Genomic DNA, 15,323 nt, shown 5'->3' with positions numbered 1-15,323 from the left:
TGACTTGAGAGAGTTACTGAGCCCATACCTTCTAGGAACTTACAGTTCAGGTCAAGAGACTGATACAGAAAGCATGAACCACAGTACAAAGCTGTGCACAACAACATACAATCTCATCTTTGAGATCTTCCCACACTTGGGTAGTTGTCTCCAGTTATGGTTATTATTATTATTTTTTGTGCTAATTGAAATGTCTGGATTTGTTTTGCTTGAATTTTTGCTTGAATTTGCTTACAACATTACAAGTAGGCCTCTGAGATCAGAGTTCCTCCTCACCTTATGTAGAGGCCAGCATTTTCCCTGGGGTTTCAATCACAGATTTTGAATGTGTTCATGTTGCTGTAGGGACTTTGCTTTGGAAAATGCACCATTCAGTTTTTCTTTAATAATAGCATTTTATCATAGTTCCCTTTTCCTAAAATCAAATTACTGTCAGAATTTTTTTTTTCCTTCTCTCTCCAGTCAGATAATTGAATGCAATGATGTTGTTTGTCCATAGATACTGTCTAGACTAATTTTTTGCCGGCTTTTTTGAAACTGATTTAGCAGACTCTGCAGCCTAGCTAGCTATCCACATGGTGCTATAATGGGTGGTTTGGACTTACGCTTTAATATTTCTGAACATTATTGTCTCTAAGTGGAGACAAAAACATGACTGTATTTGAAAGATACCAGAAATTTGCTTTAGTTGCCTAAAGGTAGAAGGTAAATCCTGTTGTTGGGGTAATCTCTTTGTTTTGGTGGGATTACCTTGGTGAGGTGTCTTGTTCACGTGGGCATAAATTAAGTCTGTGGGTTAAATATTGCTGCTTAACAAATTATCCCAAACTTGAAGCAATAATACCAATTTTTACTTCCTAACATTTTTGAGGCTCAGGAATTTTGGAGCAGCTAAGTTGAGTGTTTCTGCCTCAGAATCTCTTGGGAGTTTTCAGTGAAGAGATTGGCCAGAGCTGTCATCCTCAGAAGGTTTGACTGGGGCGGGAAGATTTACTTTAAAGGTAGCATGCTCAGATGGCTGGCAAGTCAATGCTGGCTCTTGGTGGGAGACCTGAGTTCCTTACCACTTGGATTTTTCCATGGGGCTGCTTTGATGTTGTCATGACAGGGTAGCTGGTTTCCCCAGAGTGAGTAATCCAAGAAAAAACATTGAAGCGTCACTGTTTTCCTTTTTTTTTTTTTAATGAAGCAGCACTGAAGGTCACACACTGTCACTTACAATAGAATACATTCTATTGGTGACACAGACCAACTCTAATAGACTGTGGGAGGGGACTGTACAGAGCATGCGCACCAGAAGAGAATCAGTAAGGAGCCATCTTGGAGACTGACTGACACATTAAGTAGTGCTGGTTATTTTTCTTGAAAGTCTTTTAACTGTGGAGTAGCCCAAATGAAAATATATCAGACTGGGACAAGGTATACTCGCTTTAATAATATTCTAAAAGGGTGACTTCATTGGGAATCAGCATACAACTCTGCAAAGATTCATTTGATGTCAAGTGACTTTTCTGCCTTCTCTGCTGCAACCACCACAAGATGACCCAAAAAAAAAAAAAAAAAAAAAAAAAAAAGAGATGGCCTTTGGAAGGAGTTATGTGGGGTACAACCCTAAGTTCTCTTCAGTTAACACCTTAGTAACTCAAAGTTCCTGTGACTCACCCTTTGGCAAAGTTCCCCACAGAAATGTCTGTGATTCTTACAAGGAGGCCTGGCTTCACATGTGCCCACAAACCAGCCTATTGGGAATAAGCTTCACAGGACCCTGCTTTATTCTCCTTATTCCCCACAAGCTTCTTGCAGTCTCTATCTGCAGCTTCCACTTTGGGATTCTGGTCCCAGGGCAGGGGGTGGCGGCGTGGGGGGGAGGAACGGCCCTTTCTCTACCTGTTATGTCCCAATGCATTGCCAGGGCCCTGTGGCCCCACAGCCTGTACCCTGACCATCACAGAGTCTTTCATGAAAACAGGTCCTCTTTGCCTCAGAGTAATTCTCCTCCAAGCGCACACAAGGACAAGCAGCAGTTTTATTCTTCTGCTCTCTTCATCTTGAATATAATTAACCTTTCACCTTGTATTTACAGGCTGCTACATTCTCCCCATGATTTACATAGTCTGCTGGGTTCTCCCCGTATTGCCAATGTCTTCCAAAAAATCAGCTGTCAGAGCTAAGCAAATCTGTCAACACATGATGTGTGGCATAGCGCAAGGTTGTGATAAAAACTGATCTCAAGTATTAAAATTTAAGCTGTCCTCTTCTAGCTAAGCTTTAAACAAGTGCTAAACATCCTTCCCAAGGTTGTTTTGACTTTTGCTAGATCCTCTGCACTTTGAGCATTCTTGTGATGCCCCACATATGGCACCATTTACAGCAAGCACTTAACGTATTATCTAGATGTTTTATGTGTCAGTACTAAATTAACTGAGCTTCATGTCTTGGCTATATCAAGTCTCCTGGGCCAGGGCCCTGGGAATCCCACATATCTTCTGAGAATTCTGTCTCCTAAGTACTTTCTGCATCCATCGCTTCTTCCTTTTCTCCACTGCCACGGACTCTGTTCAACTCCTCAACATGTCTTTCATGGATCACTCCAATCAATATGTAAATGTGTCTTTCCCTGTTTTAATCCATTCTCCTCATCTCTGCTGGTAGGATAATCTTTCTAAATACAAATGCTAGTGTATCTTTCTCCTGGGTACGTATCTCTCCAGGGTGCCTGGGTGGCTCAATTGATTGAGTGTCCAACTCTTGACTTCGGCTTAGGTCGTGATCCCAGGGTTGTGGGATTGAGCCCTGTGTTGGGCTGTGAGCTAAGCATGGAGCCTGCTTGGGATTCTCCCTCCCTCTCTTTCTCTCTCGCTCTCTCTCCCTCCCTCTGCCCCTCTCCCCCACTCAGGCTATCTCTCTCTAAAAATAAAATAAAATAAAATAAAATAAAATAAAATAAAATAAAATAAAATAAAATAAAAGTTTCTCCATGGGTCTCCTCACAGGTTCTAGCATCACATTCAGGTTATAAGTCAGCCCACAGATTTTTGCCATTCTCTCTGACCTCATTTCCACCATCCCTCCTCCTGTGCTCTTGGCCGTCATTCAACTTGCAATTATCTTAAATGTATACTGTTTGATGCCCTGTGCTTTTGCAAGTATCATTCCTTCTATGTTATGTGCATTTCCTATTCATACTTCAAGACCCAGGCAGGTTTTATCTCCTGTAAGACCCCTTTCTGTTCTGGATTAGATGCCCCTCCCATGTTCCACATGATATTCCACATGTCTGTCTCCATGTGAGATGCAGTATGCATTGTGCTTTAAGTTATAGACTCTGGAGCCAGAATAAGTGGGTTTCATCACATTTGTTTCCTTTTTCTCTCTCTCTTTTTTTTTTTTTTTTTTAAGTTTACATCCAAATTAGTTAGTATATGCTGCAATAGTGATTTCAGGAGTAGGTAGATTCCTTAATGCCTCTTACCCATTTAGCCCATCCCCCCTCCCACAACCCCTCCAGTAACCCTCTGTTCTCTATATTTAAGAGTCTCTTATGTTTTGTCCCCCTCCCTGTTTTTATATTATTTTTGCTTCTCTTCCCTTATTTTAATCTGTTCTGTGTTTTAAAGTCCTCATATGAGTGAAGTCATATATTTGTCTTTCTCTAATTTCACTTAGCATAATACCCTCCAGTTCCATCCACTTAGTTGCAAATGGCAAGATTTCATTCTTTTTGATCGCTGAGTAATACTCCATATATATACACCACATCTTCTTTATCCATTCATCCATCGATGGACATTTGGGCTCTTTCCATACTTTGGCTATTGTTGATAGTGCTGCTATAAACATGGGGGTGCATGTGTCCCTTCAAATCAGCACACCTGTATCCCTTGTAATGCCTAGGGATACAGGCATGTCTCCTAGTAGTGCAATTGCTGGGTCGTAGGGTAGTTCTATTTTTAGTTTTTTGAGGAACCTCCGTACTGTTTTCCAGAGTGGCTGCACCAGCTTGCATTCCCACCAGGAATGCAAAAGAGATCCTCTTTCTCCGCAGCCTCGCCAACATCTGTTGTCGCCTGAGTTGTTCATTTTGGCCATTCTGACAGGTGTGAGGTGGTATCTCATTGTGGTTTTGATTTGTATTTCCCAGGTGATGAGTGATGTGGAGCATTTTCTCATGTGTCGGTTGGCCATCTGGATGTCTTCTTTGGAGAAGCGTCTATTCATGTCTTTTGCCCATTTCTTCACTGGATTATTTGTTTTTTGGGTGTTGAGTTTGATAAGTTCTTTATAGATTTTGGATACTAAGCCTTTATCTGATATGTCACTTGCAAATATCTTCTCCCATTCTGTCGGTTGCCTTTTAGTTTTGCTGATTGTTTCCTTCGCTGTGCAGAAGCTTTTTATTTTGATGAAGTCCCAATAGTTCAATTTTGCTTTTGTTTCCCTTGCCTCCAGAGACGTGTTGAGTAAGAAGTTGCTGCGGCCAAGGCCAAAGAGGTTTTTTTCCTGCTTTCTCCTCAAGGATTTTGATGGCTTCAGTCTTACATTTAGGTCTTTCATCCATTTTGAGCTTATTTTTGTGTATGGTGTAAAAAAGTGGTCCAGGTTCATTCTTCTGCATGTTGCTGTCCAGTTTTCCCAGCACCACTTGCTGAAGAGACTGTCTTTATTCCATTGGATATTCTTTCCTGCTTTGTCAAAGATTAGTTGGCCATACATTTGTGGGTCCATTTCTGGGTTCTTTATTCTGTTCCATTGGTCTGAGTGTCTGTTTTTGTGTCAGTACCATACTCATCACATTTCTTTTCTTACTAGGTATGTGACCTCTGGCAAGTTTTTTAGCCTATTTAATGCCTCAGTTTCCCTGACTAAAATGGTAACAGTGCCTCTCTCATGTTGTCTTGGCTTTTTGTATTGAGTTGACATAGATGGTGTATTTAGAGTAATGCCTAGTTCACAGCTTAGACTTATTGTTGTCAGCTGTTCCCAATAGTTTTAGTTTTGGATTATTCCATAAGATTTTAAGTTTTTAATGGGATGGACCTCGCCTTTGTTTTCTCAGCATCTATTGCAAAGAAGGGATTTCTGTGAACATATAAATGAACTATAAGTGCCACATGCAAGGTATTACACTTAATGGTATTTTTCTATCCTCTGGTAATTTCCAACACATTTAGTTCCTATGGGAACAAGCTAGCGGTGTGCACAGCAAGACTTTAAATAATTATAGGGACAATATATGTTTGTATGAGATTACACTATTCAATTCCAAAACAAGGTTTCTAAACTCAGAGAAGAATAATCTAAGTTTGCTAGAAATTTATCATTTGGGTAATTTGTATTACAAAATCAGCACTATTCTTTCTTGGGGGTGGGAGACATCTTTTATGATACTGTATATCACTATCCGGAAATTACCACAGAATTGGTAGGTTGGTCATGTTGTTGGCTTAGTGGGAAATGCTTTTCCTATCTTCTTTGAATATCTTACTGTTTTTGTATTTTAAGTAGTGTTTCAAAATCACATCATGTGTCCAACAGACTAACAACAGGCAAGCTTTTGCCATCTGCATTACACATTTCTAAGAAAGGGCTGCTACATCGCATGAGATTTCATTGCACAGAAACACCTTCTGGTAAATACACAAGGCATTCGTCATCCTCCATTTATAGTTTATTATGTTTTTATTTAATAAGTGTACAATCATTTTGAGACTAACCACATTGTGTAGCAGCCAGTTATCTTCTGGATGTCTACATTAGAATTAGATTTGACTATGAATGATAGAAAACCAAAATAATACTGGCTGAAACAAATTAGAAATTGATTTCGCTCTCACATAAACACAGGCAGTGCTAGGCTGCCCAGGAGTTCAATCATCAGAGACCAAAGCTCTTTCACTTTTCTGCTCTATTATCCTTAATATACAGGTTTCAGCTCCTAGTTTGAGGTGGCTGCTCCAGCCCCAGCTTCCACATCCTCAGTCCAGTCAGCAGGAGAGAGGAAAAGGGAAAAGAGCACTTTGATGATACTTAAGGTAACTCTTCAGAGGTTGTGTATACACTCCCATTCATCGGCACTTGGTCACATGGACACATTCGCCAAAGGAAGGGTTGGAAATGTAGCCTTTGTACAGGGTGGCTATGAGCTCAGCTAAAAATTGGGGCCCTATTTCGGAGAAGAAGGGGTAAATATATATTGAGGACTACCAGCAGTGTGTACTACTTTTTGTCTTACTGTCATTTAACTGTCTCAGGTAACTAGGGCGCAAGACTGAAAAACTGGTAAAATGGTCCTATTGATGGCAAAATTATGCCTTGAGATATTTTTAACCCTTTTTAATGTGTTAGCTAGTTTGAGACTATTTTCAAATTTTAGAAGCCATGTTGACACTATGAATTGACTCCAAAATTAAGAATATATAGAGGGGTGCCTGGGTGGCTCAGTCGGTTAAGCATTTGACTCTTGATTTCAGGCTCTCCACTGACAGCACAGAGCCTGCTGGGATTCTCTCTCTCTTTCCCTCTCACTCTGCCCCTCCCTGGCTGACTTTCTCTCTTTCAAAATAAACAAATAAACATTACATATATACATATAATACATACATGTATATGTATATATACATATATGTATAATGTTGCAAATAACTTTCTCATAAAGGAACAATAAAAATATTAAGTGGCATATGACACAAAATGAACACGTAGACAAATTGGATTTATCAAAATTAGTAACTTCTGTGTGTCAAAGGACACTATCAACACATCGAGGAGACAACCCATGGAATGGGAGAAAAATATTTACAAATCATATATCTGGAGGAAGGGATTAATATCCAGAATATGTAAATAACTCCTTCAACTCAACAGCAACAAAAAACAATTTAAAAATAGACAAAAGACATTCATCTAAGGAAAAAGTACAAACAGTCAGTGAACACATGAAAAGATGCTCAACATCTCTAATCATTGAGGAAACACAAATCAAAACCACATTATATCTATTAGGATGGCTATTATATATCATACATATATATCATATATGTATATAACATATGATATATATCTCACATATATATATATATATATATATATACATATATATATACACATGTATAACATAAAACAGAAAATAACAAAGGTTGATGAGGATGTGGAGACATTGGAACTTTTGTGCATTGCTGGTGAGGCAGTAAAATGGAACAGTCACTGTGGAAAATGATATGGTGGTTTCTCAAAAAATTAGAATTACCATATGATCCAGCAATTCTACATCTGGATATATGCCTGAAAGAATTGAAAGCATGGACTTGAAGAGATATTTGTATACCCATGTTCATAGTGGCATTATTTTCAATAGCTAAAAGGTAGAAGCAACCCCAGTGACCACCCATGGATGAATGAATAAACGAAATGTGATAAATTCATATACTGAATATTATTCAGCCTTAAAAAGAAAGGAAATTCTGACACGTGTTACGATATGGACGAATCTTGAAGGCTTTATGCTAAGTGAAATAAGCCAGTCACAAAAGGACCAATACTGTTGAACTCAACTGAAACGAAGTGCTTAGAATAGTCACATTCTAAGACAGAAGAGACAGAAAGCAGAATCACACTTATAAAGGGTTGGGGAGGGGCGCCTGAGTGGCTCAGTCGGTTAAGCGTCCGACTTCGGCTCAGGTCACGATCTCACGGTCCGTGAGTTACGATCTCACGGTCCGTGAGTTCGAGCCCCGTGTCGGGCTCTGTGCTGACAGCTCAGAGCCTGGAGCCTGTTTTGGATTCTGTGTCTCCCTCTGTCTCTGACCCTCCCCCGTTCATGCTCTGTCTCTCTCTGTCTCAAAAATAAATAAACGCTAAAAAAATAAAAAAAAAAAAAAAAAAGAAAGGGTTGGGGAGGGGGAAATGTGGAATTATTATTTAATGTTTATAAAGTTTCAGTTTGGGAAGATGAAAAAGTACTAGAGATGGATGGTGGTGATGGCCACATAACAACGTGGATGGACTTAGTGTGGCTGGCTGTACACGTAAAAGTGATTAAAATGGCAGTTTTATGTTATATATATTTTTTGCCACAATAAAGATGGTTAAAGTCTTTTGAAAATATGGGTATTTTTACGTACATGCCTTTATATAATGTGACTTAAAACCAGTGTCAGAGAGTTTTTGCCAAGCATCTTGACCTTCTTTTGAAATCATTTTAAAATATTTCAAAAACATACAGAGGCAAAGAGAATAACACATAAAGAACACTTTTGTTCCCTTAACCCATCTTTAAAACACCTCAATTTAGAAGACTGCTTCTGTGAATGGTTATTCCCTTGCCCCAGTTGTTGAGTACCATTTGTAGGTACTATCCTTACTGGAATGATTTGAAAAGCCAACGATGAACTTTTCATATTTGTGAGTTTTTTTATACAGACAAGCGCATCCCAAGCAAAGCCATAGAAAACCTGCCTTATCACAACCTGCAAGAGAAGCAGCACTGTACAGACCACAGGTGGAGACTTTTTCTACAAAGAGCCAGACAATAAATATTTTAGGCTTTGTGGGGCACATTAGGCTTGTTGAATAATCTTGTGTTTTTTTTTTTCTTTTAAAATATCCCTATACATTTTTAAAAACCTTCTTAGCTTGTGAGGACATACCAAAAAGAGCTGCTTCCAGACTTGGCCCAATGGCTGTAATTTGCTGACCTGTGGTAGACCTTTGAGGTCCTTCTGGGTCCAACCCAGAGCAGAGTGGCAGATGTGGGCAGCTATATAATCATGGTCAGCTAATCTTTAGCGAGGTCAGCAACCTCCTTCTGGGCCTAACTCAAACTGGGTAGTTTCAAGTCTGATGATATAAATGCATGTGTATAAAATACCCACTTAAATTTTTTTTAAACCATTTTTTTATTGTGGTAAAATCTTACTGTGGTATTTCATGTAAGTGGAATCCAACGGACCTGGCGGGAACTCTGAGAAGGAAGCATTTAGAAATGAGCAACCTAGGAGAAACAGAGTGGGTGTTAACAGTAAGACACCGAGAATAGTCTCACTATTCCCATCCTAGCTTTACATACAAGAAATCCCCTTTCCTTGACGAAATTTAAGTGATCCTTGTAACCAGAAGAACCTGAGTTACTCTCATTTACTGCAAATGTAAATTGGTACAAACACTTTGGAAGACGGTCTGGTAATATCTAATAATGTTGAATATAAGCAAATCAATGACCCAGCAATTCCATGGTTGGGTATTTTACCTAGAGAAATTCTCGTATGTTTGTAACAGAAGATATGTACATAAGAATGCTCACAGCAGGGGCGCCTGGGTGGCTCAGTCGGTTAAGCGTCCGACTTCAGCTCAGGTCACGATCTCGCGATCCGTGAGTTTGAGCCCCGCGTGGGGCTCTGGGCTGATGGTTCAGAGCCTGGAGCCTGCTTCCGATTCTGTGTCTCCCTCTCTCTCTGCCCCTCCCCCGTTCATGCTCTGTCTCTCTCTGTCTCAAAAATAAATAAACATTAAAAAAAATTAAAAAAAAAAAAGAATGCTCACAGCAGATAATACGTGCTCACAGTGGACTCTTGTTAACCTGGTCAGCTCTGCCACTTACACAGCAGTGTGACCACAGACAAGTTGCTGGTTTCTCTGTCTCTGTGCCCCATTTCCCTCATCTGTAGAACAGGATAATTATTAATGATCACAAGGTTGTAGGGATTCAGTAAGTTGACTTACATAAAATGCTGGGGACATAGCAAAGTACACCATGGTATATTCATATTACTGAATATTATACAACCTATCAGTGAAAAGAATGGGTTGGAGCTATACATATATCAACAGGTATATACCTTAGAAACAAGTTTAAAAGAAAGAGGCAGGCACAGAAGAACACAGATAGTATACCCCCATGTTATGAAACAAGCAAAGTTAAGCTTATAATGTAGAGATGTTTACAAAAAGCACACAGAAAAGCAAGGGAACAGGAAGGAAACAAAACTCGGGATAGTGGACAGGGAGATGGGAAACACCTCCAGTGACATTTGTAAAGTTCTTGAAGTTTATAAATTGAGTATAGTTTCCTGGGTATTGTTCCTATTACAGCACAAATGTAGAACAGTAAATCCTAGAGAACCAAATCTGAATGTGAAGGACAATTACACATAAAGATAAAATTTACACGGATGTGAACCAAACTTGTTGAAAGTCAAGAAATAAGAATTAAAGCAAAGGAAATCGTTAACATGCTGTATAGAGACTTCATTAAGGAACTGAATTCGTTGTAGTTGGCTCTAGAAAATACTTTTTTGATGAAAATTTATCAATGCCGGTATACTTCTGAGTAAAATGTTTGTTTTCATAAATTTAGTCCATGTGAGCTGGGGGGGGGGGTGGTCAGAAGAACTAGTTTAAATCATCCCATACATAGTTAACGATACCTTAACAATACAATAAACGTTGAATTTATATAATGAGATTTACGCAGTCACAGGAAAAATAAGAGTGGGTGGGACTTGGGCAGGGAGCAGGTTTTGGGAAATCCTAAATAATCAAATTGTTCAAAGATAAAATAGTGAGAGAGTAATTCTTCTCTAGAGATAAGAGGGATGGGGGAAATAACCAGGAAATATTGCCATGCTATAAAAAAGAGCGAATTCTATAGTGAAGTGATCATTTGGGTAGTAAGTTTGATTTACTTTCCCCAAGATTTAATTAAGCAGGCATGTAAAGTTTAGGACTGGACATATCTTTGGACAGCTTCACTTCCAAAAGTCACTGCATACTTAGCTAGTTTCTCAGGTAACAGCAAGTACACTGCCTTCTGGATATCTTCAAGGGTGAGGGTACAGCGATTTCGGAAACACATCACACTGCAGGCTTCCATAGAAATGCGCTCAAAGATGTCGTTGATCAGGGTGTTCATGATGTCCAAGGTGTGAGATGATATGCCCCTCTGGGGAATCACTTCCTTTAGGACCCTGTTTATGTAGAGTGAATAATTTCTATGGCCAAAGTCGGTGCTGGAATGTAATTTCTTTCTGGAGATTGGGCTTTGAAGTCCTCTGGAGCACTTGTTCTTTTTGCTGGTGGATCTGGCCATTGCAGATGTTGGTCTCCTTATCAGTTACGAGTGGAGAGGAGAAGGGCCTAAGAGCTGGGGAGAGCTCTCATATTTATATTGATATGCCACAATCACACTTTGGGGGCTGCTTTTTGATTGGAGGTTACTCTTCCTATGTCACAATCACCTAGCAACAGCCTGATTTGTTGTTAAGGGAAAATCTTGTTCTTGGCCAACCTAAAGCTTTCCTAAGAGGACAGAGTGTTGGAGAAGGATTGAGGTTGGCTTCAGGGCAGAAAAGAGTGCTCATTTTTCCTACGTTTTTTCTTGGCAGTTTACAAGCATAACACAATATTTTCAGAATTGGACAAATCTCATCAAACCAGGGAGTTGGTAGCAGGGAAATAAAGGAAAAAGAACCGTGAGCCTTTTATGGGAGAATCTCTGTAAAAGTTTTCATTAAGTCATTTTATAAGCAAATGAACAATAAGCCATTAAAAACCTTGAAGTGATGATTGTATAATAAAAATATGTATAGCTAATCTCCTTTTAGAAATTAATTTAAAAATGAATCCTAACTAAAATGTATCTGACTCCCAACTCCTTATGAGCAACTAAGTACAAAAAAATTAAACAAAAACTTCCCTATTTTACAATTTAAATTATTATATGTGAAAATGTGCATTCAATTTTTATAATGATGTTAATAACATTCTTGAAAATTTCACACATTTAAGTACATGCTGTGGTCTTTACCTGATACTGTAGTTCTTCTGTCATTGTTAACCAAAAGTGTAGGGTCACTCTTGTTCATGTGTTCTGCTGATATTTGTGCTTAAAAAAAAAATCTCACCTTCTTAATCAAATTCATTCCTGGATAAAACAAAAAATAAACAGAAGCAACTATAAAAATTGCAACTCACAGGTATTTCAATAGTTCACAACTGCACAACTATTAATGCTACTATAAAAAATCCTTCACTATAAGCTTCCTCACAGAAAAGATAGACTAGGCTATGTGTAATTTCTGGAATGCTATCTGTAACTCCTCACCTTTTTCTGTCATTCAAGAAAGTAGATCTGAAATGAGGTGAGTGGGAATAACGTTATTATAGGCAAAATTAAAAAAAGAATTTAATGTTTATTTATTTTTGAGAGACAGAGACAGAGCACGAGCTGGGGAGGGGCAGAGAGAGAGGGAGACACAGAATCAGAAGCAGGCTCCAGGCTCTGAGCTGTGAGCACAGAGCCCCACGCGGGGCTCGAACTCATGGAGTACCAGATCATGACCTGAGCTCAAGTCGGACGCTTGACCTACTGAGCCACCCAGGCATTTAGAGGGAACATTTTGAACAGGTTCTAATTTCTAAAGACAGTGTCATGTCCGTACTTAATTTATTACCAGCAACACACCTCACACTATGTGCCACACTGAGTGGAAGGCTGCTGCTTCCACGCATGCTTTGCGGTGATGGATCTCTCGTCAGCTCTTGCTCATTTTGCTTTCGGGATTTCCCTAGATATAATTACTTAGTTAGCTTAATGACAGCATAACTTACTTGCTAACATTTAGAAGAAGCTATCAGGTGGAGCGTGTTCACTCCCTATTCTTCACGAATCCGTGCTGAAGAGCTCTTATTAGCATAGCGCTCCTGGCCCCTCTGCCCCTCACTTCCTCCTCCCTGGGACAACCCTCCTTGGAATCACTGAGTGGGGGAGATGGCAGGCAAGCCTATCTCTGCCCCTTTTGGACTCTTGCTGGTTGTGACTGCGGGCAGCGCTGCTCCTGGGGCCGGATCATTCGTACTAGCTGGCTGTAGCTGAGGAGGTCATTTTGCTGAATTCAGAGGTGCTATAAAAGAAAGCTTACTGTTGCCCCATTCAGAAAGGCTATCCTCCAGAAAAGTTCATCAGTAATAAAGGTGACATTTTAATCCCTAGGACCCTCACTCGGTTCTGCGCCTGCATGAAGAGAAGGAAGGGTGTATTACAGAAGCTAAAAGAAAAAGTCTTTCAAACCAAAACAGGATGTTAGCAGACAGCATGTCTGCTAACATACTGGTCCATCAGAAAGTTCAGAAAATGGGGAATACTGATTCTATAAAATTTCTGGCTACTTTAGGGTTAACCCAAATTCCCTTTTAAAATTTAATGAATCATTCTAAAATATGTATGAGCTCACCACCGATAGGCGAGTTTTTCTTTTCCTTCTCCCTTCCTCCTCCTCCAGACAGTCTGGAACAAGGCACAGACACCTTTTTAGCATAATGACCTTCAGGAGATGCCTGTTGGATGATCAATTTGGACAATGGAGCAAATCTGATTATCTTGCATCTATCTCTGGGAACGAGCACTGGAAAATCCTCATTCTGTCGCCTTCTCCTCTGCCCTCACCCTCAAGGTCTGCACTTAGAACAAAGCCTGATGTCCTTTTGGCAGGAGACCTGGGAGAGTGAAAGGGGTGATGACCAACGTACTGGAGGTCTGGGGTCTGTGGTCTCTGAGCTGCTCAAGTGCAGCTGGAATCCAAAGTTAGGAACCATTTTGTGAATTTTTCCAGGCTTCTATTTTGTGCTAGATCACAGTGTCTGTTTGGGGCATGGGCTGTATGTCTTCCATGAACGAGCCATGTGGACTTCTGGGGTGACAACTGCTTATTCTTTCACTTATGATTGATGATCTAGTAATGACTCAAGGTCATCATCAAGACTTGCAGTGATTATTTCACAACAGCTGTGGCAGAGGTGACATTAATTCAAAACGGAAAACATGCAAGACAGGTGTGAGTGTATTCTGGAAACATTTTACATCCACTGTATTAGTTTCCTATTGCTGCTGTAACAAACCACCACAAATTTAGCAGCTTAAAATAACAACACAAATTATCTTACTATTCTGGCGGTGGTATCAGTCTGAACAGGCCTCACTGGGCTACAGTCAAGGTATCAACAGGGTTGTGTTCCTTCTAAAAGCTCTAAGGGAAAAATCTGTTTTCTTGCCCTTTCCAGCTTCTGCAGACGTGTTTCTTGGCTTTTCCTCTAACTTCAAAGCCAGTAACAGATGGTCAAGTTATTCTCATGCTGTATCAGTGACACAGATAACTGAGACTCCTGACTCCCTCTTTCACTCATAAGGACCCTTGTGATTACATTGGGTCCACCTGGATAATCCAGGACATTCTCCACATCTCAAGATCCTTAATTTCATCTGCACATTCCATTCTGCTAGGTAAGGTAACATATTCAAAGGTTGGGGTTTGGGGATACGCACAGGTTTGAGAGGCATTATTAAGGCATTATTATGCCCACCATATAGCCACCATAAACAGAATGAGAATGTCAAAGAAGATTTGGGTCACCAACTGCACAGAAATTGGGGATGAATGATAATGTCCTTAGTAGATCACCAAAAATATATTTTAAAAATACTTTCCATATATGGGCTAGCTTTCATGTAATTTACTTTTTTTCTAAAAATGGAAAGTTGTCTTCTATTTTTACTTTGTGTGCTTTGCCTCTACCTTATAGTCCCCAAAGCATGCTAAATAAAATCAATTTTATCCTTGGAAGCCGAAGGCTGACAGTACAGGGAGAGAGATTTTTCTTTCCACCGTCATTCTCAAATTCCCTTCTCAATCTCTTCCCTCCTGCCTGCTCTCTCACAAGGATCTCTGGATGACAACCATGTGCTAAGCACTGCATAAGTTACACTGTGGGGACACAGAGATGAAGAAGATATAGTTCCTACTCGTAAGGAATTCAGAGCTTATTGAGGTAGACAGACATGAAAGTAAGAAGTTACTATGAACAGGGACATAAAGGCTATGACAGAGCATACACAGGGCATAGTAGGAAGATAGGGTGGTACCTAGATCACTAAGCCTCCCAGGGAAGCCTTCTTGGAGGTGGTGGTTTTAGTTGAATCTTGATGGATAATGGAAGTTATTCAGGCAGATAAGGGTGGGGATAAAGGGGTGCAGAGGAAGATCCAGGTTTCAGTTAAGGCTATTTATTCTCAAGCTTGGATGCACACTGAAGTCACCTAGGGAGATTATGACAAACATGCCAATTGTTCCAGGGCTAGACCCCAGACTGACTGAATCAGCCTCTGCAGCGGGTGAAGTTCAGGCATTTTTTCTTTTAAGTTCTTTTAATGTGCAGCCAGGATTGAAAGTCATTGGTTGAGCTAAGATAGAGCAAAATATTTGAAGGTGTTGGGAAGTGTTTTGTAGACACTGGAATGGGAGTTATAACGGCAAGGGTTAAGAGGGAGGGGAGAA

The 15,323-nt window shown here is 39.9% G+C and overlaps 1 protein-coding gene and 1 long non-coding RNA gene across 3 annotated transcripts in view; both read right to left on the bottom strand.

The window, feature by feature from the left end:
• LOC122200763 overlaps nt 1–15,036 on the bottom strand; it is a 31,029-nt gene extending 15,993 nt beyond the window's left edge. Inside the window, exons 1-3 of one of the 2 annotated variants that reach the window (XR_006193925.1) lie at nt 14,912–15,036; nt 11,801–11,917; nt 11,303–11,417 (exon numbers count right to left, since the gene is read on the bottom strand). This is a non-coding gene — a long non-coding RNA (uncharacterized LOC122200763). Of the gene's footprint in view, nt 1–11,302; nt 11,418–11,800; nt 11,918–14,911 lie in introns of those variants that run through there. The other variant, XR_006193930.1, reaches the window with a different exon arrangement.
• Nucleotides 10,646–11,184, bottom strand: LOC122200756 (histone H2B subacrosomal variant-like). The gene has a single exon (XM_042906485.1). The coding sequence runs from the start codon at nt 11,081–11,083 to the stop codon at nt 10,715–10,717; it is 369 nt and encodes a 122-aa protein (XP_042762419.1). The 5' UTR covers nt 11,084–11,184; the 3' UTR covers nt 10,646–10,714.
• Nucleotides 15,037–15,323: the final 287 nt, after the last annotated feature.

Source organism: Panthera leo, chromosome A1, assembly GCF_018350215.1.
Source record: "Panthera leo isolate Ple1 chromosome A1, P.leo_Ple1_pat1.1, whole genome shotgun sequence".
NCBI classification, from domain to species: domain Eukaryota; kingdom Metazoa; phylum Chordata; class Mammalia; order Carnivora; family Felidae; genus Panthera; species Panthera leo.
Note: the sequence above shows the minus strand (reverse complement) of the source record. Positions and strands in the feature narration are given on the sequence as shown.